The following is a 27513-nucleotide window of genomic DNA, read 5'->3' as shown; positions in this document are numbered from 1 at the left end:
CACCCTAGATTTTTTCAAATAATAAAGATCTACTGACAAAATCATAAAAATTAAAATATCTAGTAAAATCTTGGTCTGAGGGGTAAGCAACCTTAATACTATTTTGAAGATATATAAATTCCCCATTGAACACCGGAATGATATATTGGATGTTCCATTTAAAATAAAGGAGTAACTTGCTTTTAAAAGTGACTAATGTTCCATATTAATTTTTTCTCGCCCTGTATAACTTTTTGAGTCCAATTTCAATTTCGTTTAACGTACAATGGTTACTGTAATTAAATATTAGGCTATACAAGGTCAACTAAAATTTAGGTAGCTGTTATCGAAATTTAAAATTTACTCTTCATTTTCGCAAAATTTGAAATATGTCAAAATCTTTAGATTTTAGGTATATGCTTCTTTAATAAAACTCATCTTTATTTTTTTCCTAGAATCCAAAAATCAATTAATATATAGGGTGTTCCATTAGAAAAAACACAACTTTGATGTGTAACTTTTTTTGGGGACACCCTGTATAATTCTATATATTTTTATAAAATGCTTTCAGTTACCCTACATATGCTGCCAAAAATTTCATTTTGATATAAATTATCGTTCTCCTTGGAGCTTCCGCGGCGTATGAGAAGCACCACCCTGTATATAAATTCCTTATTCAAACATTGTTCCTTATTTTATTGTTAAAAATTGTACCTAATTGCCGGGTTCCGAAAAACAGTTCCAGTTCCGGAAACCCTATTATTCACCCTTCACTATCTCATACACGTGCAAACAGTTAGAGCACCAGTCTCGATATTTTTTTATAAACGCAGCTACAGTGTAGCTCAGAATCCAACTTATAACACAAGATAAGAGTTTCATGTAAATTGATCACAAGTCGACTGACTGTCTGATGAATCGATTGTGGTTTAATGGAACTGAACATCTGTTTGTGTTATCACAAGAAATAATGTTTGCTTTTTTTTAATAATCAATCTGTGCGACCCAAATAACTTCGCAAAATGACATTAAATGTAGTATAATATGACATAAAAATCAGTATATTAATGAAGATGGAAATTCCAAGTTACTGTATCAAGAAATCTGCGATCAAGATCATTTATTAGTTCAAATCGACTGCATTCATATATGTACCAAAGCAGATGCTGTTGTTTCTTTAGAATATCTATTTACATGAGTGTAAACAATTGATAACCTTTCAGGTTCCTTATTCATCTATTTTATATACAAATAATGTGGCGTCTTGTGTTGATGTGCTGTGTTATTATGGTGAATATCGGAAATAGTGTCTCGTTTTTGAAGAACAAAAGGCAAACCAACGTAACGCTTGAAAATAATATTTTAGAAATATTTAATAATTGTTTTTGCGTTTATCATTATCAATGTGATAATGATGGGGTTATCATTACCAATGGTGAGCGGTTGTTCGAAGAAAGGTATAAATACAAATGAAGGGCACAGGCAAAGAAAGCGATAAGTAAAAAATTCGAGTTTTGAAAAAAATGAGAGGTTTTTAAGAACTTTGGATAACTTTGGATACACATGGATTCGTTTATCTGTTAGCTTGTCTACAAAAACATGAAAAAATGTAGTGAATTACTTGATTTACTTTCACAACGAAGGATCGCAATGAGCGAGGCGATTTTTTTTGTAGTTCCGCGCAGACATATCTCGTTTTAGCCTGTATAGCAAATATAAAACAGTTGATATCTCGTAATTAATCTCTTATTTAGCCAAAATAATGTCTGAAGGCATAGTATACACCTTTACTCTGCAGATGGCCTGATTAACTCAATTTCAGTAAATATTTTCTTATCGCTTTCTTTGCCTTTAGGTTTCAAATATTTTTAGTCTATATCTGTATGAAGATAGTTACCATAAAAATGTGTATGCCATGATTTCAAAAGCATATCAATATTATTTCTTGTTATTTCTTGTAGGAAACACAGTTATTTTTTTTCATTCTTGTGATAAATTAGGCGTCAAGTTGCAAAACCCTCCTTATCCATTTAAAAAAAATGGCCTAGGCCTAATGACATATTCTAACTAAGTCCTAAACTGCAGAAAAATTGCCTATTCTATAAAATTCACTACTAATTACGTTACTGCAGCAAAATTCGTCTTATCCTCTTATGTATATTTGCTTTTTTATTGTCATTATTGTTCATAGTCTCACGATTTTTTCATAGTCTTTTTACACAAGTATAATATTACTAATGATGTCTTATCCATTTCAAATCCTTACCTAATTTTACTAAAATAGCATACTTACCTAATAAATCAAGTTAGGTTGCAAATATCTATCTGTATTGAACTAAATTTTCTCGAAAATAAAGATATAATTTAAAATTCCGTTACAATAGCTGGTGTGATTACGGAAGTTTTGTGATTACAGTGATATATAATTTTATGGCAAATGCTGAAGCTCTGCAAACCTTAATCAAGCCTTAATCAAAGCACGTGTGTTTGCAATTTTGAGAAACAACGTTTTTGGGATAAGACGGGTTAGGTTTAGTCTCTTATATTTTAGTTATTTACTACCAAAATCTAAAATCGTATAATGCAGGCAGTGGCGTAGCAAGGCGGGGGCGGACCGCCCCGGGCGGCGACTCTCCAAGTACCGGCGGGGCGCCAAAAAATTGTTATAAAGGCGGTGGACGGATTCTGTAGTGGTGGCAAACCTCTCTCCTAGAGGCTCTCCACCCCGGACGCCCCTAACCCACACTACGCCACTGAATGCAGGTGTATACTGATTAAACTATCGAGTTGGAGATGTAGCTACTGATGGCTATTTCCTTATTTTTAGAATATGGAAGCTGAAATTTTAGGAGTTTCATAAGATTTTCATTTCCATTTTGAAATGTATAACGTCTTTTATCTTATAAGATGTTTTCATGTCTATAATGTAATGAAAGAAAATAAATGTATCGCAACTATGTGAACATTTCCCTGAATCCAATTAGCATAAATCTCTGGGTATTTTTGCTCTTATTAAGATATATTTATGGCTACTATTAGTTGAACTTGTGTGGCTCATTTACATTTACTGTTATAGCGAATGATACTGAATATCTAAACTTTTAGCATATAAAAATATATGAAAAAATGTACATTTTGCCTGAAAACTATATTTTTACCAGTAAATAGAGTGACAGGTACAAAAAACGGATACTTGAAAATTTTCATGTATTTTAAATTCAGTAGGTATATTTTGTTCTGGTGTTCAGAATTTGATGATTTTTTAAGCAATATATTGCTAAATTGTTTGAACCCTTTCCTTAAGTCCTTTTCTTATAGCCTCTTTCTAAATTAAAAATTAAAGTACTCATCTGTCTATTATGCGAGGGAAAACAAAATGTTAAGCCAAGGACAAAACCTGGGCCCGAATTCTGAAAGTTCGCCATAAAAACGTTACGCTTTCAAAGCGGCAAGCGAAAGTATTCGATTAGCGGAACGGCAAGCTAGTTGCGGAACGGCGGCTATCCTAGTTGCCATACGAATCGTTTTCTGGATACGCGTTGAGCACATATTGGCTCAACGCGTATATAAGAGCATCGCAATTTCTCATAGTCAAATGTGAATAAAACCTAGATCATATATACTTACGTGGATAAGCAAATCACTATGGAAACTGTCCCAAGCATATCAACGACTTCCATATATCTTCTTTTTTTGTTGCACACGCGGTGCTTCTACTCTATCTATCCTTGTCGAGGACCTATCGCCCACGCGTCAAATTTGAACATTAATTTTAAAAATTTAATTTGTAAAATGCATATATTTGAACAATAATTGAATGTTACTGTCACAAAAATTAATATATATTAAAAATAAATTAGCCATTCCGTACGAATACCAATATTCTTAGGAAACCTAACCAGAAAGTATGATTGTGGTTTAATATACATAAATGAACAACTGAATACTTTACTTGCCTGTGAAAAGATAATTCGGGGACATTTATATTATAATTTCCACACACCAAACACTTTCTTGTCATTTTTACGAGTATTTACCCAAAAATTAAAACCCAACGAATAAAAAATAGCAATATAATTGCACAAACTTAAAATTAACTTCTCACTGAACACACTTGCATCCTTGGCTATATAAAAGCGGTCGATAAAAGAGTAATTAATACAATGTTTAAAATAAAAAACGCAAAAAACAAGTGTCGTTACATAATGGAAATATCATTATGACATATGATTATGACAAGATTATGGCAATATGATGACAATGAAAAGTTGGTTTCCATAACAATAATTTGTACTTTCTAAACCAGTCTAAACCGGATAAAATTGTAATTATTTTGGAAATACGTGCCACTTTTAATGCGCATGCGTAAAGTCAGGTCCTCGAGAAAGACAAACCCATTGAACGTTTCATAAGTGCAATAAAGAAGATTTGAAAATGGCATGTCGTGATGTTGGGGACATATTTTTTAATGCTAAACTTATGGCGTTGATTTATCCACGTAAGTATATATGATCTAGGGAATAAAACAATGAAAAATGTCAATGTTACGTGAATTTCATAACCTATTGTTTAGTTATGTCAACCTATTTTCCTATGAATATGCCATTATTCTTATTATACAAGGGAAATGTTGAAGACGCTTCTTAGCATTTTCGATGTTTTGAACAATATTTATAGCTGCCAAATCGTAAATTATCCATTACTTAAGAAATTTATAGAAGAAGAAGTAATTTTTGACTAAAGAGCAAGAGAACACAAAGTCGCAATTTTTTCTATTTTTACTCACAGTTTGATAAGCAAAACGATCCTTTAATGTTTCGAATCGCTTAGCAGTAAGCTTTTTAATCAGTAAAGACGCTAAGCGCGTCAGATGACAATACCCAAATCGGTTAGTTAAGTGCGCGCTAAGCGAAAATTAACATCACATACGCTGAGCGTATAAAAGAGCTTATCGTTTTCTAAGTTTCCTAACCTAACCTCAGTTAACATTTCCCCCGTTCGCACTCTTGCATTTTTACCGATACGTCCACACTGCAACGATTCCAATCATTCACGTCTCACATTTCTATCTATTCTATTCACTTTTATCGCCAGAAGATGGAAAGCGTTCATTAGCGCTGAAACCATTATTGTTGACGTATATTCGCTGAACGTCCATACCTCAGAAACGTTTCTTGGCGAATGCAAACGAATGCGAACGAATGGTAAATTGGTGAACGTTTAACACACCCTCATTAATTGGTTTATTAAAGTAAAGAATTTAGTAGATAACACTTTATCTTATACACAACGCTTTACTTTGAATTCTGGATACTGTAACAATATTAGCATCAAGAGCAAATGAATATGGTTAGCAAAACTCTCGCCCATTCTTCAAAATAAAGTCAAGTAAGCTCATTAGTGGCCTTTTTCCGTGACACGGTAGATAAGGCCCCACGCTCATTATGCTGATGCGTAAATTTCATTCGTTCATGAGTCCGTGTATGCATAATGAGTATGATGCGGTACGTCGATGCGGTTCGTCGATGCGATTTGATAGTTCGTTTGGAAAATTGTGTGTATGTATAATTCTCAGAAGAAACGACATACCGCAGAATCGAGACATTGACGAACCGCATCGGCATATAAAATATCGTGTTTAAAGGATGATTTTTGTTTACATTATAATATATTTCAGAGTTGGTAATGAATTTATTAGATGTCATGGAGGAAAATTTGAGGGAGAAATACTATGCTGTCGCCTGAACTCCACCGAAGATACAAGGGAACCAAGAAATCCAGACCAAAATATAACAACTGAAGCTCCACATAAAAAGGTATTTGTTAGATTTATTAGCAATCTTAAATTTTTGTTGCAAACTGAACCTAAACTGTATTAGTATTTAACTGCATATAATCAATACTGTATTACCTGTTACATAGATACATCAAATTATATCATTAAATTCATTTTAACTAAGTGCTCATATTAATATTTATGGGGGTGATTTTTGGGCCTATTCTAAGAAAAAAACTTCATATGAATGTATGTCCCAACCATCCTAACTTTTGAGATACAAAGTGATAAAATATTGTTTTTTTAACTTCCTTTTACTAAAAACTAGCACATCAAAACCTTCACATGGTCTAGTTGCTTTTAAAATTGTCTAAAATTCAACCTTAGTTTCGCCTATGATGCATACATTTTTAATGATTGAAAATTTTACTGTTCAACTGAAATTGATCAATTTAAATCGAAAACATTTTTAACATGTATTCATTTTTATTTAATTTATCTACTGTATACAATCTCAAGATGAAAAAGATAAATATAGAAAAATAAATACAGAGATTAAACACAGTTGCACCATCGACAAGAACAACTACTATGAAAAAATATGCCAGGAAATAGAATCTCACGCTTTCACAAATCAACCAGGGGACCCATTTAAAAAGATAAAGTACCTCACAAGAGAATTCAAGCCAAAAACTTGGGCAATAGAAGACGATCGAGGACAACTTAAAACCGAAATTACCAAAATAGTGGAACGATGGCAAACATACTGCGGAACACTTTATAAAGAAAAAGATCCTCAGCCTAGCTGCTCTTTCCACAGTGATATAATTAATAAAGAACCAGACATACTGAAATCGGAAATTGAAGCAGCAATAAAAAACCTAAAACGTCATAAAGCCCCGGGACCAGATCACATCACGGCCGAAATGCTCCAAGCGTCGGGAGATTTTGGTGTGGACATCTTGCACAAGTTATGTTATATGATATGGCATACTCACCAATAGCCATCAGATTGGACCGATTGTTCAATTCGATTGTTCACAAAAAAGGATCTCCAGCCAAATGCGACAACTTTCGTACCATTGCGCTAATTTCACATGCCAGTAAGATTCTTCTTCATATCATTAACGAAAGGTTAAAACCGTATATTCAACCACAAATCCCTCCAGAGCAAGCAGGATTCGCAAGAGGTCGAGGAACACGTGAACAAATTTTGAATGTCCGTCAGATTATCGAAAAGGCCCGAGAATTTAACAATCCGCTCTATTTTTGTTTCATAGACTATCGAAAAGCTTTTGACAAAGTCAAATGGTCAAAACTATGTATGGTTTTTAAAGAAATGGGCGTGCCTCTTCATTTGATTTCATTGATCCAGAATCTCTATGTAAATACCAAAAGTAGAATTACCATCAATGGCGTTACTTCGGAAGACTTCCAGCCTACCTGTGGGGTTAGGCAGGGGTGCATACTATCTCCTCAGTTATTCAATATATATACTGAATATATCATGAGAAGGGCATTGGAACATTGGCAAGGGGGGATAACAATTAATGGTCACAAAATTACCAACCTCAGATTTGCAGACGATACGGTCCTTCTAGCGGGAAACGAGGAAGAGTTACTGCAGCTTCTAAAATTGGTTTAAGGAAATTAATCCCTCCAAACAAAAAAATATATATATATATATATATATATATATATATATATATATATATATATATATATATATATATATATATATATATATATATATATATATATATATATATATATATATATATTACTATATATATATATATATATATATATATATATATATATATATATATATATATATATATATATATATATATAAATTATTTTTGTTTTGGAGGATTAATTTCAAGTCAAAGTTTCTCTCTCATATATATATATATATATATATATATATATATATATATATATATATATATATATATATATATATATATATATATATATATATATATATATATAAACAAGGAAGTTATCGTGGAAACTATAAAAAAACGAAGAAAGAAATTTATTGGGCAAGTCCACAGAAAGATTTCTATGGAAATAAATCTTTCTGTGGACTTGCCCAATAAATTTCTTTCTTCGTTTTTTTATAGTTTCCACGATAACTTCCTTGTTTATTGTTTTCTCTGGGCCAGGGTGATAGCGGCGAGGTGTGTAGGAACGCCTCCGCGGCGGTTTCGGTAGTAACGCTTCAAATTGTAAGCTACTGCCGGACCAGCTACAAATGGCGCCTTTGTGCCTCGTTTGCTTCTCCTTTTCTTTCTCTTTTTTCAGGATCGCTAGTTCATCGTTGCTGATTCCTCCCGTATTGATGAAGCCGGAAGGCAGAAACACTGAGTGTCTACGGGTAGTCATGTTTTAGTCATGTATCATGACTAATCTTTCTGTGGACTTGCCCAATATATATAAATATATATATATATATATATATATATATATATATATATATATATATATATATATATATATATATATATATATATATATATATATATATATATATATATATATATATATATATATATATATATATATATATATATATATATATATATATATCTGGGTTACTTATAAACAACACGGGATCGTTAGAAGGGGAAATTAGAAGGGGAAATAAGAAGGTGTGAAATGACAAGAGTGGCAGTGCGAAAACTCTCAAAGATATGGCGAGACAAAAACATATCTAAACACTTAAAAAAAAGGCTTGTTCACTGCCTAATATTTCCTATATAATGTATGGCCAAACCGAGTCCTGGACGACGAGACAGTCAGAAATGAAAAAAATTGACGCAACTGAGATGTACTGTAGGCGATGAATGCTCAGAATTCCCTGGACTGCCCGGCGAACCAATGAATCCATAATCCAAGAACTGAACATCACAGAACGCCTCTCAACTTCTATACAGTCACATATACTTAAATATTTCGGTCACGTTATGAGGAGGGATACTGACTGTATGGAAAAACTCATTATACAGGGCAAGGTTCCGGGAAGAAGACCAAGAGGCCTCTCGCCCTCCCGATGGATAGACCAGTTATCAAAGAGAACCCACAAGCCACTGCACACGCTTGTACATGAAGCACAAGACAAGGAATTATGGAGACAAACCTCACACGTCACCTGACCACTACATTCCTCTTGTAGGAATAAAGACAGAGAGAGAGAGAGACTGTATACAAAAATCCACCAAAATAGACTCGTGAGAACGCGCCTCCTTTAAAATTTTCAGCATATATACACCTATACTTTAATATATTTAACTGATTTTATATTAATACTGTAGATCTTCCCCTAGGAGATGCAAGACCTTGTCATTGGTGGGGAAGCTCCTTGTCAGGTGCTGGAGGAATCTCCTCTAGCGCTTTGGCTCGGTCTAAGAAGCATCTCATTGTCTTGTCCCTGGCTGTAGTGTCGTGGCCAGAGAATTGCACCAAGACATATAACGATGCCGGACGGGGCTACACCTATCCGTCATACTAGGCACCCTCTCCTGACTGTGGTCATGTCTTGCGGGTAGAGGGTGTAGGGGATCTAGGCTTAACCGCCTGGACCAAGAGGAGACAACCTCACCAAAAACATAAATCCTACGATGGCGGAACCAAGTCAAAGGTATGCGTGGCTAGATAGAGGACTAGCCATTACTGGCCTCAACCTTGGGGCATCAGGGGGCACCCCATTGTATTTACCCCTTACTTCTGCATGCGGGGCTTTGTAGAAGAGTGGACCGACTATCCCTAGGGGGAACACTATGAGATCTAGTATTAAAAACACCACCAAATGAAAGTTCCAAGGGACCAAATCCAAAGGAAACTATAGGCTGACACTTGCTTGGGATCATCCTCCACAAGTGGTACACAAGCTACCACTACCATTCTCCAGCAAGGGTCGGGAGCCTACCTCTAGATTCAATAAGCCACATAAGCTACCGTTTCGTCTACCCGGCCTGGGTCAACCAGGCGGGCTAGACGATCCTCTGAGAGTAGGTCTTAGCAGAGCACAAGCACGGAGATACCTCCGACTGCTCCACGAAGAACTCGCTCAAGAGGAAGCAAAAGCGAAAACACTCCTCCGAAAAGGGGAGAGTAAAAAAACCAAGAAACAACCAGACTCATCTCCATCAAAAGGCAAGAGAGGAAGCGACAACCTCTCATCTCTTCTCCGGCAGGGAGAGAAAAAAGCCAGGATGGAAAGCCGTCCAACACCGGGAGGCAAGCAGGGACGTATCACCAGCTTTGTCGCTATTGCTGGACAAGTGAAAATGGCAGTGCTGCCAAAGGACTTCCCAGAGGTTGCTCTGACTATCGACCAGCAAACGTCTCTAGAAGATGCTATACTGGACGAAGTACAAAATGTGGATCAGCAGTGTTTTGCGGGGATACACTTTCGGGTGGGCATGATCCTCATGGGTGGGCATGACAGATTGTGTATCTCAAGAATCGGCGAATTGGTTGGTGGAAATCGCACCTAAGCTTAAAAAATGGTAAGGGCCGGAACTGATTGCAGTGAAGGGAGAAAACATCTCTAAAGGGGCGGCCATAACGGTCTTTCTGCCGAGGAGCAAGGGGAAAGACACCACCTACCTCCTGAGCCTTATCCAAGGTCAGAACTTCAATGTAAGGACATCGAGTTGGCGAGTTATCAACTCGAAGGAGGAGGGTCATGGTCAGGTCCTCACAATAGGAATTGACCTCAAATCCAAGGAGGCAATAGAGAAAGAGGGACATATCCTCTATTATATCCTCCAGCTTCCACCTCACGGGTTCCTCAGCCTGAGGCAAGCTCCTCGACTGTGAAGAGCGGCACGGAGGGCCAAACTCCAACCGTGGAAGGGTGTGTACCCTCGGAGGAAGAACTATTTTCAGAGGAGGATGGGAAATACCCTGTCCCCTCTACAACAGAGGTATGATGGGTTATAGATTGTGTGATGACTCAAGGAAGGAGGGGGAGGGGGCACAATAGATCTTTAAGGTCGCAGTGATTAACCCCTCTCTTACCTTATAGTCTGTCCAATGAGAGGATCCATGACAGTGATGTCATGGATCCGTAAGATGTAAATTGTATTTGCTGTCATTTTTTGGATGTTACCTATCGAAATCTTCCCCGACGCGTTAGATTAATTTCAGTGTGATTTATACAGGGTGTCCCAATATTCCGTGGACATAGAAGTACTACGTATTTTTTTAAATCAAAGTAAGATCATTAGACATAATTTACCTCAAAATACAAAAGTGCTTTATTTGTCCGTTAGAGGGCATCAAACTTATAAACAATTTTTTTATGATATTTTAAGAATCATTGTTCCGATTTGAATGAGATTTGTAACGCCTATGTTTTGCTAAATACTTTAACATGGAAACATATTTTGATTCCAAAAATGCGTAGTAGTTCTATGTCTACGAAATATTGGAACACCCTGTATATTATGTGTACTTTTTAGCCAAGACAACAACACTGTGGCAAACAGTTACCAGCCATCAATATCAGAGCCTTCTCTGGTCACGAGGCATCTTCAGTGAATGGAGAATTTCCTTGGTTAATTAATATCTTCAAAAAGAAACAAAACGACTGGAAATATCTATGTGTAGGAACACTAATCCATCCAAGAGTTGTTTTAACCGTTCATCACTACTTGATTAGGTAAGTATTTTAAATTACTTTAGTGAATATACGGGAAAGTCGCTTATACTATACTGTCTCCCAAATCGTACCTCTCCACTATTTGGTTTATAATTGCAATAGCGAGACACCTTGTGGTATATTTTGGATTTTTTTTTAGTTTTTAGTTAAAAAACATAATTTCTTGATAATATGGCAACATAGGTATTAGATTAAATTTACAGGAAAGAAAATCCAGAAAAGATCCAGTGGTTCTCAAAATTTTAGCAAAAAATATGTTTTTTGGGAAATTTTCAAAGTAAAATAACTCCGTTATTTTGGACTTATTTGAAAAACGATATAGAGAAAATATGTTTCTTTTATCGAGATCTACAACCCCTTAAAATACTTGCACTTATTTCTGGGACACTCTGTATAAGATGTGGAAGAGATTAAGCTAAATATTTCGCAATAATCCAAAATTTGGTAAAATTTTTAACTTTTCTGCAATACTTTGTATGGGTTTAGGATACTTATCCCTAATATATGTTGTTTTGTGTTATTAGTTCAAAAGCTGACGATTTAAGAGTAATTGCAAACAGCGAAATTCAAATGAGACAAGTTGGAGAAAATGAAGCATTTGAAAGAGGCGTTGAGGAAATTGTCAAAAATCCGAAATATTACTCCGGAGGACTTTACAATGATGTCGCTATCATTATTCTAAAGGAAAATTACGATATACTACATATCCAGTATGCAATCAACACGATTTGTCTCAAAATAGATTTACCATTCGAAAATCAAAACTGTATTGTTTTAGGCTGGGAAAAGTCTCCAGAAAGCAAGCGTAAGTATTTTCTGTTTAAATATTACTGTTCTGTTAATAGTTAATATCATATAATTTAGTAAATAATTCGAACTACTCCATCTTAATCTCTAAAACAACAAAGTGAAAGCCGTCATGTTGTTGAATAAGAAAATGTTTCGTTCCTAAAATAGCAATTCCTGCTTTTTGAATACATTAACTTGAAATATTTGACCCTAAACAACACGCAGAAACAATTTTTGTTTCGACTGCGAATAAACTATTCTCATTTTACTAAAAAAAAAAAAAAATCAAGAATTTTTTAAAACTTCTTTAATTTTAAGGCCCATTGGTATTTTTCAAAATAGAAACAATACATTTATCAATAAAGTTGTTTGCGTTTAACTTTTTTGCCTTGGGTAACGAGTTACAGAGTTGGTTAAAGTGTTTCAATAATTATGATCTTCAAACATCCTCCACACTTAAATACTTTTGTTTTGTTTTCCTTTACTGCCATCTGGCATATGTCTCTAACTAAATCATAAAAATAATATTTTTACTAAAATTATCCCAATTTAGGATAAAACGCGACTTAGACGCCATATTATTATAGTTTTGTATCTCTGTGAATTAGGATTTTAAACAACGTTGCAGTTTGTACTAAATTAGGTTGCTAGCCAAAGTCAGTATCCAACGTCGTTTTCACCCAAAAATTATTCTCCAAACTAGTGCAGACTAGGGTTGGCACGAGGTTGTGCCGACGTTGCGCCCCGACGTTTGGTCGCGTGACACAACGTTGTCCCGACGTCCAAATGCTGGTTGGGTGGACTGTTATATACTCATTTTTTTGGACTTTTTACACGTGTCGGTCACATGATGATATTATCCTTTTATTTTAATATAATAATAGCTCCCGTATATAGCGTTTAACGCCTTGGGAATAACGAGGTACAGCTTGCCATGCTAGAGCCGTTCGGTATACAAGGAAAGTAATGTGGCTAGCACTACGCTTCAACCGCCTATTTTAATAATCCTTTTATTTTTATTTAAGTAATATCCCCCACAATACGTTAGGCATTCGTATCCGCGACACGAGGAATCAATCAAAGACAGACATCAAATCTAAAAAAAAATATTATTAAAGGATCTACAAAAATTAACTTATTTTGTTCAAAACAAATTAAATTAAGCTAATAATCGTTTTATAAAAGTAAATGTATTAAAACTATTTACAATACCGAAATTTAAATACGATTTCATATTTTTCAATTTTAGTGCTAACTAAATTTGAAGTATCATTGTCTTGTTTACATTGTAAATAATTTATAACAATTCAGATAATTAGTTTATATCAGGTATATAAATTCAGCGCTTCAAACCCGTTACTAATGATGATCGCTAGTGCGTACAAGTGGTATCCTTTAATTTCGATAAAACCAACATAACGTAAGTACCTACAGTATGTTTTTTTATTTCATTCGGTTACATTAGAACACCAGTTTTAATACGAATACTAGTCACAATTAGCAATTCAAAGTACTCTTACAATAATAATTATTGATACAAAGAATAAATAAATCGAAGCATGTTTTCTATTTAATTGGTATAATTAATTTTACTTCTGAATAGATCATTACATAATATATGGACTTTATTTCCAGGTAACTATGAACTCGCTGATGCTAATTATCGTGATATTACTACCATTATGCTTTGGTGCGGATAACTACAGCTGGTATCCAACATTCCACTTTTCCCCACCGAAGGGTTGGATGAATGACCCCAACGGACTGAGCTATTACAACGGATATTACCAAGCTTTCTACCAATATAATCCCTACGACACTGAATCGGGTTGGATGCACTGGGGTCACGCTAGAAGTACCAACTTGTTAAAATGGGAACATCTACCTATTGCACTAACTCCATCGCTACCCGAAGATATAGATGGAATCTTCTCCGGATCCGCAGTCGTGAGTGACGGAAATTTAATACTTATGTATACAGGGGTGAGTGGAAACTCGACCCATCAAGCCCAGTGCCTTGCAAACAGTACCGATGGAATAAATTTTGATAAATTAGGTCTTGTTCTGAAGAAAAACGGCAGCGATTTAAATTTTAGAGATCCCAAGGTTTGGAAACAAGGAGATTCGTGGTTTGTGATCATTGGTTCTAAGACAGATGATGATAGGGGAGAAGTCCTCTTATACCAGTCGCTTGATCTTAAAAGTTGGGACTATCAAGGCGTGTTAGCTCAAGCAGACGAAACGCTAGGTTACATGTGGGAATGTCCTGATTTCTTCACGTTGGGAGATAAACAAATTCTATTGATAAATCCACAAGGTATGGAGCAAAACGGATACGATTACCAGAACTTGTATCAAACGGGCTACTTTGTTGGAACATGGCAACCTGGTGAACAATACATTATAGAGAAAGGTTTTAAAGAAATAGACCACGGTCATGATTTTTACGCTTCACAAACTTTCCTAGCTCCAGACGGACGACGGATTTTGATTGGCTGGTTAGATATGTGGGAATCTGTCTTTCCCGAACGTCAGGAAGGATGGGCTGGAATGCTCACTTTACCTCGTGAACTTACCTTATCATTAAATGGAACTATAGAAATAAGACCTATAAGAGAAGTTGAAGATTACCGAACTGAGGATGTAGTTTCAAACAACTCAGTAACTCTAAATGACGACTCAATATTTGTTTTAAAAGAACAAGTTACTTCAAACGAAATTATCATAGAACTGGATCCAGTTAAAAGTAACGCTTCTACGTATGGAGTCAGGCTTGGAGATGAGGATCAAGGAGTATTTGTATACGTCGATACAGAAAAACAACGTTTGTTTGTAGAAAGGAGTTATCCACAATTTAATATTAGTAGAAGCGATAGAAGCGTTGCAGTGGATTTGTCAAATCCAATTTATTTAGATATATTCGTGGATAGTTCTTCCATTGAAGTATTCGTAAACGATGGAGAATCGGTATTAAGTAGCAGAATATACCCAACAGAATTGCAAAGATCTCTTGCTGTGTTTCATTCTGAGGGATCTGTCACAGTGAACAAATATAGTATTTGGAATATATAAAGTGTCAGTGTATTTATTTTTAAATTATTAAAATCTCGTTTATTCAATTATACATTATTGCATTTACCGAAAATTATTATTACAAATGTCTGTTAGTAATAAACATATTTTTTTTAAAATTAACCACTTCAAATTGTAAACATTCCAAAATTGCTATATTCCGGTACATTACACAACGAATAAATATTATAAAAGATATTACTTGCTTTTATTATTATTCCCAGTATTTTAAAAAATTATTGAAGCTGAAATCGACGTTTTAGGATTAATGTTGAAGAAAATTGAATTGCCCGTTGTTGGGCGATCAAAATGTGAAGAATTACTAAGAAAAACAAGAGTTGGGGCTGACTTTACTTTACACGAATCGCACATTTGTGCTGGAGGAGAATTAGGAAAGGACGTCTGTACAGGTAAATATTATATTGAATTAAACGCCCAATACTCTCTAGAAAAAATTGCCAGAAAATTCACTTCATTATTTAACAGGACATCACTATGTAATAGAAAAAAATGTTTTAGACTTTTTTTACTTTCTGTAAAAAATATTCTGGTTATTGAGGCCACTGTAAGAAAATCTATAAAATATAACAGATATTTTTACTAATAAAACAAATTTGCCTAACGGATAAAAAATGCTTAACCTTTCAGGACGTATATAATCTCCCGTCTTTGGAAGCAAAAAAACATAAAGAACGAAGGAAAAAATATTTAAAATATCTAAATCTATACTAATATACAGGTTGTTAAATTGTTTATTACTCGCGGCAAGAGCTTTATGGTTGAAATATGGCAACCTCGGCCGCTCGAGAGACGTCGGCGTCGCGATCGATGGGACTAGTCGGCAGTACTCATTTGGAATTGGATGGGTGAGGAGCGTCAGATTTTTTAAAAATATTACGCGAACGTCGAGAGTGAATTATTGAAATAATTTGCCCAAGCAAATTTTACATCTGCGGATTTTCTCAAAAACAGTAGCTCAGGATGTCAATACAAATCTGTCATTTGGCGATTTTTTTTTGTTTAAAGTCCTGAATCACTTATTGAAATTTATGAAAAAATACGTAGAGTAAAACCCGCATAGCACGATAATCCCAAAATTTTATGCCGTGTAATGTATTATGAAAATAAAAGCGTTATTCTAAAAAAATAAACTATAAAATCCAATAAATAAAAACAGAAAAATCAAGAATTAATTCAATAAAAAATTCACACAAAGAGTCACACAGGAAAATTATTCGACAAAAACTCTTTTACTCTAACCGCATTATGAGCGGGACAACCGTCTTGTTGAAACCATACTGTTTCCAGGTCAAGATCAGGAAAGTTTTGAACGGCGGGAAAAACTTGGTTCTGAAGTAGCTCAAGATATTTGTCAGCATTCAGGGTACCATCAAAAAAAAATGGGCCTATTAAATGGTCACCTAAAATACCTTCCCAAACATTGAGTTTTTGAGGGTACTGGGTGCGATATTCAAAACTTCGGTGTTCGTTTTTCTGAGACCAATAGCGGACAATAGAAGGATTGTGTTTTCCTTGCAATGGAAAGGAAGACTCATCAGTAAAGAGAATATTTTTCACAAAATTATCATCCTGATTAGCCTTTTCCATTACAGTTTAACAAAATTCCATTCTCCGCAGATGGTCATCAGGAAATAACTCCTGAGTTTTAGAATATTTGTAGCATTTGTAGCCACATTTTTTCCAAATTGTTGTAACTGTTACGTTAGAAACACCCAGTTCCTTGCCAGCACTTCTACTGGATCGTGTACTATCCAATTCCAGAGTACCACAAACCATTTCGCCCCGCCGTTCTTTTTCCTGAACTATCTCAACAGGCGGTTCTTGCTTAAGGTGGCATTTTTTGCAGTCGTTGAGGCAAAAACATTCTTCGAAACTCGAAACAATGTTTAGGATCGTTTTCGCACACGGAATGGGCCTATCCTCAAAGACTACTGCAAAAAGATCCCTACACTGTATTGCTGAGTTACCACCGTAATACCACTTAATCAACTGAACTCTTTCGGGAGGTGTATAAACCGCCATGTTTAGCGAAAAAACAAGTAAACAACGCTTTACTCTCAGTACTACAGTCACACAGCGAATAGTGAATTTAAATAAAAATTGCCGGCGTTCTCAAGGACAGGGAGTAGGCAGTGTTGCCATTCTGTTCCCCAATAAGTAATCGTACACTTAACAACCCATATAAAATCCTTAAGTGACTGACATACTGATTAATCACGATCCTGCTCAAACCACTCAACGTAAGAAGCTCAATTTTGGCATACAGGTTGATTCTAGGGTGTAGAGGTTCCATAAGAAGGGATTTTTCGAAATTTCAATTCCAAGAGGGTGGAACCACCCCTCAAATATTACAATATTTTTTATTTAAAAAACGGTCAAGTTTCCGAAAAAACGCTTAAACACGTATATTTTATTTTGTTTTTTACATATTTTAAGATTTTTAAAAAATGTATACAGGGTGTTTCGAAAAATCTGGTCATTGATTAATCACGATCCTGCTTAAAGCGCTTGACGTAAAAAGCTGATTTTTGGAAAACAGATTGACTTTAGGGTGTAGAGGTTCGATAAGAAGGGATTTTTCGAAACTCGAATTCTAAGGGGGTGAAGCTATCCCCCAAATATTAAAATATTCTTTTATTTAAAAACCGCTGAGTTTTTCGGAAAAACTCTTAAACACGTATATTTTATTTGGTTGTTTTACATATCTTAAGATTTTTTATAAATTTATACAGGGTGTTTCATAAAATATGGCCATTTAGTAATCACGATTCTGCTTAAACTGCTTGACGTTTAAAGCTGATTTTTGGCAAACGGATTGACTGTGGGGTGTAGAGGTTCAATAAGGAGGGGTCTCTCGAATCTCAAATTCCAGGAGTGTGAAAACGCCCCTCAAATATTACAATATTTGTTATTTAAAAAACGGTTAGTCTTTCGGGAAAACGCTTGGACAAGCATAATTTATTTGTTTTTTTTACGTATTTTGAAATTTTTTAAAAAATCGTACAGGGTGTTTCAAAAAGTTGGGTAATTTCTTAACCACGATTCTGCTTAAACTGCTTGACGTAAAAAGCTTATTTTTGGCAAACGGATTTTTCGGAAGTCAAATTCCAACGAGATGAAACTACACCTCAAATATTACCAAGTTATATAATAATATCGCCATATTGTTTTTTCTCATGCTGACATAAATGTGAGAAAATTTTATCCAGTTTATATGTTAATGGAAATTCTTGCTTTGCTTTATCATCACCATTACAAATGATTAATTCGACGCGAAATAAGTCGCTGGTACACGCATAGTAAACTATACAAAATTAACAATTATTTCAACCAGATAACAATTAAAACCTTAAAGCCTCAAAGCAAATTTGTTTAATGGTAAAATGCCGCTGTCAAAGAGGTCTCCTGAGGATCAACGCAGGGGTGTTTACAAAAACATCTTTTTTTGTAGATTTTCTTATAGTGGCGTGATATTTTTTTTTGAAAAAAAACTTTCTTGAAAAAGAATGAGTCACAAAGGTAGAGACATTTTTTATTGAATATATTTAAAACAAATAGTAATCAACTATTATATTGCTCTTGATATATTTTTGTTTACATGAATATTTGCAATAATGTACAATCTCTAGAAGATGAAACACAACACTTCAAAAATCTAAACATACTTTCTATATTATGTAAAATGCTATTAGATATAGACTACAGAGATTGTAAAAATTTAACTGACTTAAAATTGGTTAATTATCTTCCGTATATAAGTGTTATAATGTTGATAAGATAAGTTTGTTTAGAAATAAAACTATTACTGAAAAAATTTCCTCCTCAAAAAGTTTTATATGTTGTGTTCTAGTGGACCGATTTTGATGATCTTTTAAGCAATTTGTAGCTAATTCATTTCACTTTTTAGTATCTCTTACCAAATTAAATGAAGGTTCCCATCTGTCAATTATACGAGGGAACACAAAATGTTGATATTTTGGTGAAAGTTTAGATCACCCTGTGGAATATATTAAAAAAGGAAAGAATTTTAAAATCATTTTATCATTTTTTGGTTCATCTCAATAACTGTTTTTTTTATATTCAGATTGAAGAAGCCACTTCTAGCCAAACCAACACTTTTTGTAAATTACATTTTTGTAACTTCAAAATTAAAGACTTTAATGAAAGAACAGAAAAAAAAATTATTGTGTTGGTAAAATGTTAATTGCACTTACTTATTACAATATTCAGTGATTTCTGTCTGTTATTGCAGACATATACAACAAGAGTTTTTTTTTTGCATTTTAACCTCGATTTTAACATTATTATGTCTTAATATATATTTACTGAATTATTTCTTAAAGAATAATATTACATTTTAAGGTAATGGTGGTAGTCCATTAATGTGTCCAACCGATAATGGTAGTATGCTATTCCAAGTGGGTATGGTCTCATGGGGTGTCGACTGTGGCAAAGAAAATGTACCAGGTATCTACGCTAATATAAAACATTCGTATGACTGGATCGTCCAAGAACTAAGTAAAAGAAACATAACTCTATCAGATATAACTATGGCCGATATTGTGCCAGTAAACTAGTATTGTATGTAGAATTGTGAAATAGAAATAAAAGAATGATATTAAACCTTAATATGTTTTTTTAATAACTCTAAGTATGAGCGATATTCATTATCATTTGTGTAGTTGACAATAGCAGAGCTTATACCTTATTTGCTGTCACATGGGTTTGGATATGGCAAAACCAAAATCATTTAAAATCATGGTTTAATGTAAGCCTACTGAATAAATATGTTGTTTTTTAGAGTTGGGTTTAATAAAAGATACTATACTAATATATATTCACTAGTTTCTTTTAAAAAAATACAATAGTATGTTGTTTGTGGCGAGGCTGTACGTTTGATATTGGATATTACAGGCGAGACACAGAAGGTCATTTTTAATCAGAATAGAACATGCTATTTTTTCAAACGTGACAAATAATTTTTTAAACAATTTGAAACGTTCCAAATCATATAAAAAGATTTAAAAGTAATTCCTTGTAAGTAATTATATATTGAGAAACTATGGTTACACACATCCGATAGTCAAGCAGCACTAAAGGCGATCAACTCAGTGACTATCAATTCAAAGTAAGTCAAAAAATGCCCAGAGAAGCTTAACAAATTAAGTCCTCCTAATCTGGATGCCTGCACTCCAAGGGATAGAAGGTAATGAAAAAGAAAACGATCTAGCTAGAAAAGGAGCGAACACTCCACTAACTAGACCAGAACCGTTGTTTTCCAAGCGGGAACCAACTGAAAGCGAAACTGAAGAACCTGGAAGACTCCATCGTAACCTGGAATGGTCCTTCAACGGTCTAAGACACTCGAAAAAGTTCCTCAGAACTTACGACCGAGAAAAATCAAAGATTTTCATTGATTTAAGTAAAAACGAACTTCGGATTGTCACGGGGTTTCTAACAGAACAATGTCTCCTCAATGAACACCTCAGTAGATTGAAACTAAGAAGAAACGGCGAATGCAGATTCTGTGGGGAAGATGGTGAAACACCAGTACACCTCATCACTGAGTGCGCCGAGACGACGACCGTTCGCGCCATGAACTTTGGTACGGTTGATGTCGAGGATGGAGAGCTGGCCTCTGTAGAGCCGTCTCAGATACTGCCTTTTCTTAAAGCCCTGAGACTGTATGATGAGTTATAACTCGTTTTAAAGGGGAATACACAATAGATCTGTAAGTTTGCGGTGATTAACTCCCCTCCTAAACATCCTACCTTCTACATTGTCAATCAACACAAATATTGTCAACCACGTCGCAAAAATTAATACTTTTGTAACGATATTAGAAACGGGAAGACCGATTCACTATCCTCCACAATGTAGAGGAACATTTATCCCTGAACAATCCGGAAGTGAGATTATTAATAATAAAATCTACTATGTAACAGTTATAAATTATGAAATTCACTTAGAATTACCTAATTACTCGATGATTTTTTTTACATTTTCGCTTTTATTTACTACTTGACAATAATTTAGAATTTAATAATTACAATTCGTCAATTTACTTACGTGTTTCAATAGTGTATCTGGTATTTTTGTTAATAAATAATTATCACAACTTATTTAGTTTTGATAGAAATATGTTTGACAATTTTAATAACTAACAACAGTTATTGACAATGTACAACAAAACCAATTTCTAAGACAAATTTAGAATATTTGAATAATTTTTCAAGAATTAAATAATTATTAAAAAAATGTCTACTAATGCCCAAAAATGTGTACTGTGTATAATGCATACTAATCCATTAATAATTATCCATGTCGATTTTGTGGCAATTTGTTTGGTATCAAAATACAAAAACAAACTTTTTAAATGTGGTATTTCAAATACAATTACTATTAAACGTGTTTGATTAGTAGAATATTTAAAAATATGTATATTTCTAAGTTAGTTAAATCTATCTGTTCAATGAATACCACAGACCGTTGACGATAGCCCTTATAGTTGAATACCAAAACAACTATAATTAATTTGATGTAAGTATAAAAACTTCTACTTTTATAAAGTTACTTTATATTAAGTCAATCTAATTCTCTTGGTTAAATTTCCAGATAATGAGAAAATCATTGGTAGTATTAATCATGATATTAGAACCATTATGTTATGGTGCAAATACCTATGATTGGTTTCCGACCTTTCACCTCGCCCCACCAAAGGGTTGGATGAGTGACCCCAACGGGCTTCAATATTTTAATGGATATTACCACTTTTATTTCCAGCATAATCCCAATAGTCCCGTGTGGGGTTCGATGCACTGGGGTCACTCTAAAAGCACCAACATGTTAAAATGGGAACATCTACCTTTTGCGCTTGAACCATCCCTACCAGAGGACATTGATGGAATTTTCTCAGGATCTGCAGTGATAAATGATGGAAATTTGACAGTAATGTACACAGGGGCTAGTGGAAATTTAACTCATCAAACCCAATGTCTAGCCCGTAGTTCTGACGGATTAATTTTCGAAAAGCTTGGAGTTGTTTTAAAACAAGACGGCAACGATTCAAATTTTAGAGACCCGAGAGTTTGGCGACAGGGCAATTCCTGGTTTGTGGTTATTGGTTCTATAACAGAAAATAATAGAGGAGAAGTCCTTTTATATCAGTCGGATGATCTGATATCGTGGGAATATCACGGTGTCTTAGCGGACGCAAACGAAACACTGGGTTACATGTGGGAATGTCCTGATTTCTTTGCTTTGGGAGATAAACAAATTTTATTAATAAATCCACAAGGCATGGAGCAAAACGGATATGATTTCCAGAACTTACATCAGACAGGATATTTTGTTGGAACATGGCAACCTCGAGAAGAATACATTATTGAAAAAGGTTTTCGAGAAATAGATCACGGTCATGATTTTTACGCTTCACAAACTTTTTTAGCCCCAGATGGTCGTCGAATTTTAGTAAGCTGGATGGGTATGTGGGAGTCTCCATTTCCCGAACAAGGAGACGGATGGGCTGGAATGCTTACCTTACCTCGTGAACTTACCCTATCAGAAGATGGAACTATAAAAATTAAACCTATAAAAGAAGTTAAAGATTACCGAACTGAGGATGTGAGTTACGAAAACTCAGTAAATCTAAACGACAACTCCATCTATGTTTTAAAAGAACAAGTTTCTTCAAACGAAATTATCATAGAACTGGATCCAGTTAAAAGTAATGCGTCTACTTATGGGGTCAGGCTTGGCGATGAGGGTCAAGGAGTGTCTGTATACGTCGATGCAACAAAGGAACGTTTGTTTTTAGAAAGAAGTTATCCACAATTTAATATCAGCAGAAGCGATAGGAGTGTTGCAGTTGATTTGTCAATTCCAATTTATTTAGATATATTTATAGATAATTCTTCTATTGAGGTGTTCGTAAACGATGGACAATCTGTATTGACTAGCAGAATCTACCCAACAGAATTGCAAAGAACTCTAGTTGTGTTTCACTCCGAAGGATGTGTCACATTGAACAAATATAGTATATGGAATATCTGAAATTAATTGACAATCTATTTTTTTTAAATATACAAATTGTTAATAATAAATTTTAAATTAACATACTAATAGGTTGTATTGTATTGTATATTCCAAAATTTTTGCTTTCCGTTGCATTATAAAATGAATAAATGTTTTAAACATTTTTGACTTCCTATATTTGTTTCCTATTATACCGGGTGCATCTCAAAAGTGGCGCTCACCCCTATAACTTTTTATTTTTTCAGTTAAAAAAGCGAGATTTGGTATTTTCGTATGACATAAATTATATGTGGTATCAAATTATTCCTAGAAAAATGCTTTTTCAAAATATGCTAATAAAAAAAGGCCACCCTCGTTCTATTTGAAAAAATTGAGATTTAAAAATGAATGTTCTAACTGACCAGGACAAGACGCTAAAAACATTAGATAATCCAATCTATTTTTCCAAGGCTGTTTGATTAAGAATTAGTGTTTTTAACATAGCCATGGCACTCTAGATTGAGGGGCCATTTAAAAATCAACAGTTGTAGTCATTTCCGGTGAAACAGGAAGTGACCAAAAACAATTGAATACGTCAATCAATCCTGATTTATGTCATATACTAACGTATCAAGTCTCGTTATTTTATCTGAAAAAAATTGAAAAGTTATAAAGGTGAGCCTCTTTTGGGACGCACCCTGTATTTAGGCCGATTTTTAGTGTAAATCTGAAAAAAAAACAAAGAGTTGGTCCAGATTATACGTTACACAAAAAACTTATTTGAGATGGAGGTGAATTATTAAAAGACGTATGTACAGGGTGTCCCAAATTCGAGACTCGTCATTGGTGTTTTATCTAGATGATATGAGATACGAGGTCTGTTAAATAGAGTCAGTTGCGCAATTTGATGCTGATCAAAATTCCACCTTCAACGTTTATAAAATTCCGAATACTTCAGAAATTTTTTAGAGAAAACCGAATATTCGCTATTTCATTTTTATTTTTTATGACTGTATTTAAATATATATACAAAAATAAATGTCACATCCTCATAACTGCTTTTTTTCTACCCCTATTTCTCTTTCCACCTATTTCACATCTTATTATCATACTAGTAATTCTTGCTTCAGCCATTCCTTCAATGTGTCCCAGCCATCTCAGTCTTTGTGCGCTTGCTAGTCCCGTTATACTCGTTGCCCCATATAGTTGCTTTAATTCTTCATTTCTTCTTCTGGTCCGTATGTCGTTTATCTTCTTTCCTCCAAAAATCTTCCTCACTATTTTTCTTTCCCAAATCTCTAACCTCGAACTTTCCGTTGCATTGAACTTCCACGTTTTGCATACACACAGCATACATACATCACTATTGATCGTATCATTCTGATTTCCAAACTTCTAGAGATGTTCTTACTCTTAATAATTTTCTGTAATGCGCTAACACATGTATTTCTTGCCTACCAATTACTACGTATAAAATAAATTGCTCTGATTTTTGGAAGTCACTAATAATTATGAGTCACACTAATATTTTATGACATACAGGGTTGGCAAGATCTGGCTTTGGGTGCCGATTTTTGGGTTTACGAAGAGCTACAGTTTAGTAGCTTAAACAATATTCAATACATACAGTCAGTACACTAAGGTAACTGAAGGAAGAAAGAAGATCAAGAAGTGTTTTTCCAAGCGCATAAAGTATTATATAGAATCGGATTAAGTGGATATTTAATTTAATATCACTTCGCATTTTTCTCTCTGCATCTTACAAGATCGCCATATCGATTTACTCCTAGACAGGGAAATACTGACCTAAGACTGTCGCTTGCCGATATGGTACATATATGTTATACCATGAAAACCATTTCGATGTGTTCTAAATATGTTTGTATCCATAAGTAGAAAACGTAGTATTATTTTTTCTATAAATAAAATTAGATAAATTCCTTTGTGGACATTTACCTAATTATTATATCAAATTATTTTTTTTAACTTATTTGTATTTAAATATGGCAATTAGAGACACTAAAATGCGTAATTTCACTATAATTAAATTTAAAGGCTTTGCAGGTTAGGCGAAGGAAAATTTTGCATAGTATTTTTACCATAAATGGATAACACATATAAAGAAATCAATAAAAGTTGGCGTGCACGTCATCAAAGACGTCGAAACTATTACCCCATATTAAATTATTACTATATATAATATATGTAATAACTTAATTGTTTCTTTTTGTCTTTAACCATTAGTATATATCTATATAGTTTTTTAGCCGACCATACCGACAGGTATGGTAGGCTATTAAGATCGGCAAAAAAGTTTTTTTTTTAATTTCACTCAAAATGAGTTATTTGGGTCATAAGTGACATAAATACAAAATATATTCATGGTGTCTGTCTGTCTGTCCGTCTGTCTGTCTGTCTGTCTGTGCGTCTGTCTGTCTGTCTGTAACATTTTAACTAAACCGATTTTAACCAAATTTGGCACAAAAATACTGTGGCACCCGAGAATCTGGTCATTAGTTTTTGGTGGGGGTGGGGGTTGGTAAGGGGGTTATGGGAGGGTTTTTTTTAGAATTTAGAATGAGTGGGAGGGGGGTTAATCACTTCGACCTTACAGATCCATTGTGTTCCCCTTTCTTGAATCATAACTCATCATACAGTCCCAGGGCTTTGACAAAAGCCAGTATCTGGGACGGTTTTATAGAGGGTAGTTCTCCATCTCCAATATCAGTCGTACCAAAATTCATGGCACGAATGGTTGTCGTCTCGGCGCACTCAGTGATGAGGTGTACTGGTGTTTCACCATCTTCCCCACAGAATCTGCATTCGCCGTTTCTTCTTAGTTTCAATCTACTGAGGTGTTCATTGAGGAGACAGTGTCCTGTTAAAAACCCCGTGACAATCCGAAGATTGTTTTTACTCAGACCCAGGAAGATCTGTGATTTTTCTTGATCATAAGCCGTCAGAAACTTCTTCGAGTGTCTTAGACCATTGCAAGATTTCCATTCCAGGTTGCGGATGGAATCTTCCAAGTTCTTGAGTTCCGCCTTGAGGTTACCACTTGGAAAGCAGAACGGTTCTGGTCCAGTTAGTGGAGTGTTCGCTCCTTTCCTAGCTAGATTATTTGCTTTTTCATTGCCTTCTATCCCTTGGTGAGCAGGCATCCAGTGTAGGAGGACTTTGTTTTCTTTGCCTAATTTATTCAGCTTCTCTATGCATTCTTTGACCAATTTCGAATTGATTGATACTGAGTTGATCGCCTTTAACGCTGCTTGACTATCAGATAAGATGGCTATTTCTTGTTTCCGATAGTTCCTATCTAAGATAAGTTGTACGCATCTCTCGATAGGTTAGATTTCTGCCTGTAGGATACTAGGGTAAGTGCCCATTGGTTCGGAGTAATTAGCTCTCGGCCCAAACACTCCGATCCCTGTTCCCGTATTGGTTTTGGAAGCATCAGTATACCAAGTTATAGTATGGTCTTTTAACTGCTGGGCAAGCGTTTCGCTCTTCCAATCCTTCTTATTGCTCAATACTACATTGACATGTTTGTCAAAGTTGTACGTTCTTGGCATATCGTCCACTGGGAGTTGCAGGAGTGGTATTTCCTTTTTGAGGATGTTCCAAGCCCCTGATCTGACAATTCTCCCAGTACTAATTCCGTTAGTGACCATTTTAATCATTGTCGCATTGGCATATCTACCAATGACAATGTGCAGTGGTGTTAGATCTAGAATGACCTCCATTGCTGCTGTTGGACAGGTTCTCATGGCTCCTGTGATGCAAACACATGCTAGTCTCTGGACTTTGCATAGGTTTAGCCTTGCCGTCCGTTGCTCTAGTTTTGTGTACCAGGCAACTGCTCCATAAGTAATCATGGGTCTTACTATCATGGTATACATCCAGCGCAAAATGTTAGGGGAGCAGCCCCATTTATTTCCGGCCAGTCTTCTGCATATCATGAGAGCCTTTATTAATGGGAGGGGGTTAAAAATTTAAAAAATCGCCAAACCAAACCAAACTCCAAAGTTACAGTAGCTAGCAAAACGCGGTTTTCAATTTAAGATTAGGAATAATACTTGCAACAAAATTTGTAATAACATCAAAATGAGTCAAAGTCGCAGTTTTTGAGATAAGAAAAATATCAAGTGTGGGGTTATACGTGCCTCCCGGCGCCAATTTTTTTCCTTTC

At 34.8% G+C, this 27513-nt stretch overlaps 3 protein-coding genes across 3 annotated transcripts; all 3 read left to right on the top strand.

Annotated features, from left to right (window-relative positions):
- Window positions 1–935: 935 nt before the first annotated feature.
- LOC115880382 (phenoloxidase-activating factor 2-like) lies at window positions 936–19940 on the top strand. The gene is made up of 6 exons (XM_030897596.1): window positions 936–1436; window positions 5657–5795; window positions 11230–11429; window positions 11954–12234; window positions 15554–15700; window positions 19674–19940. Exons 1-6 carry the CDS (start codon window positions 1234–1236, stop codon window positions 19886–19888), a joined length of 1185 nt encoding a protein of 394 aa, XP_030753456.1. The 5' UTR covers window positions 936–1233; the 3' UTR covers window positions 19889–19940.
- On the top strand, window positions 13531–15488 carry LOC115880373 (sucrose-6-phosphate hydrolase-like). Its single transcript, XM_030897589.1, has 2 exons — window positions 13531–13638; window positions 13854–15488. The coding sequence occupies exon 2, from the start codon at window positions 13860–13862 to the stop codon at window positions 15288–15290; it is 1431 nt and encodes a 476-aa protein (XP_030753449.1). The 5' UTR covers window positions 13531–13638; window positions 13854–13859; the 3' UTR covers window positions 15291–15488.
- A 1836-nt stretch (window positions 19941–21776) lies between the features above and the next one.
- Window positions 21777–23489, top strand: LOC115880207 (sucrose-6-phosphate hydrolase-like). Its single transcript, XM_030897352.1, has 2 exons — window positions 21777–21851; window positions 21927–23489. The coding sequence occupies exon 2, from the start codon at window positions 21930–21932 to the stop codon at window positions 23361–23363; it is 1434 nt and encodes a 477-aa protein (XP_030753212.1). The 5' UTR covers window positions 21777–21851; window positions 21927–21929; the 3' UTR covers window positions 23364–23489.
- Window positions 23490–27513: the final 4024 nt, after the last annotated feature.

Source organism: Sitophilus oryzae, unplaced genomic scaffold (genome assembly GCF_002938485.1).
Source record: "Sitophilus oryzae breed Bouriz unplaced genomic scaffold, Soryzae_2.0 scaffold_1081_pilon_pilon, whole genome shotgun sequence".
Lineage (NCBI taxonomy): Eukaryota > Metazoa > Arthropoda > Insecta > Coleoptera > Curculionidae > Sitophilus > Sitophilus oryzae.
Note: the sequence above shows the minus strand (reverse complement) of the source record. Positions and strands in the feature narration are given on the sequence as shown.

Bases quoted from the DNA above. Each gene is read 5' to 3' on its own strand.
- LOC115880382 (XM_030897596.1), top strand. From the start codon at position 1,234: ATGTGGCGTCTTGTGTTGATGTGCTGTGTTATTATGGTGAATATCGGA. The intron at 1,437-5,656 runs GTATAAATACAA...AATATATTTCAG, and splicing joins GAGCGGTTGTTCGAAGAAAG to AGTTGGTAATGAATTTATTA. The intron at 12,235-15,553 runs GTAAGTATTTTC...TCGACGTTTTAG, and splicing joins AAAGTCTCCAGAAAGCAAGC to GATTAATGTTGAAGAAAATT.
- LOC115880373 (XM_030897589.1), top strand. From the start codon at position 13,860: ATGAACTCGCTGATGCTAATTATCGTGATATTACTACCATTATGCTTT.
- LOC115880207 (XM_030897352.1), top strand. From the start codon at position 21,930: ATGAGAAAATCATTGGTAGTATTAATCATGATATTAGAACCATTATGT.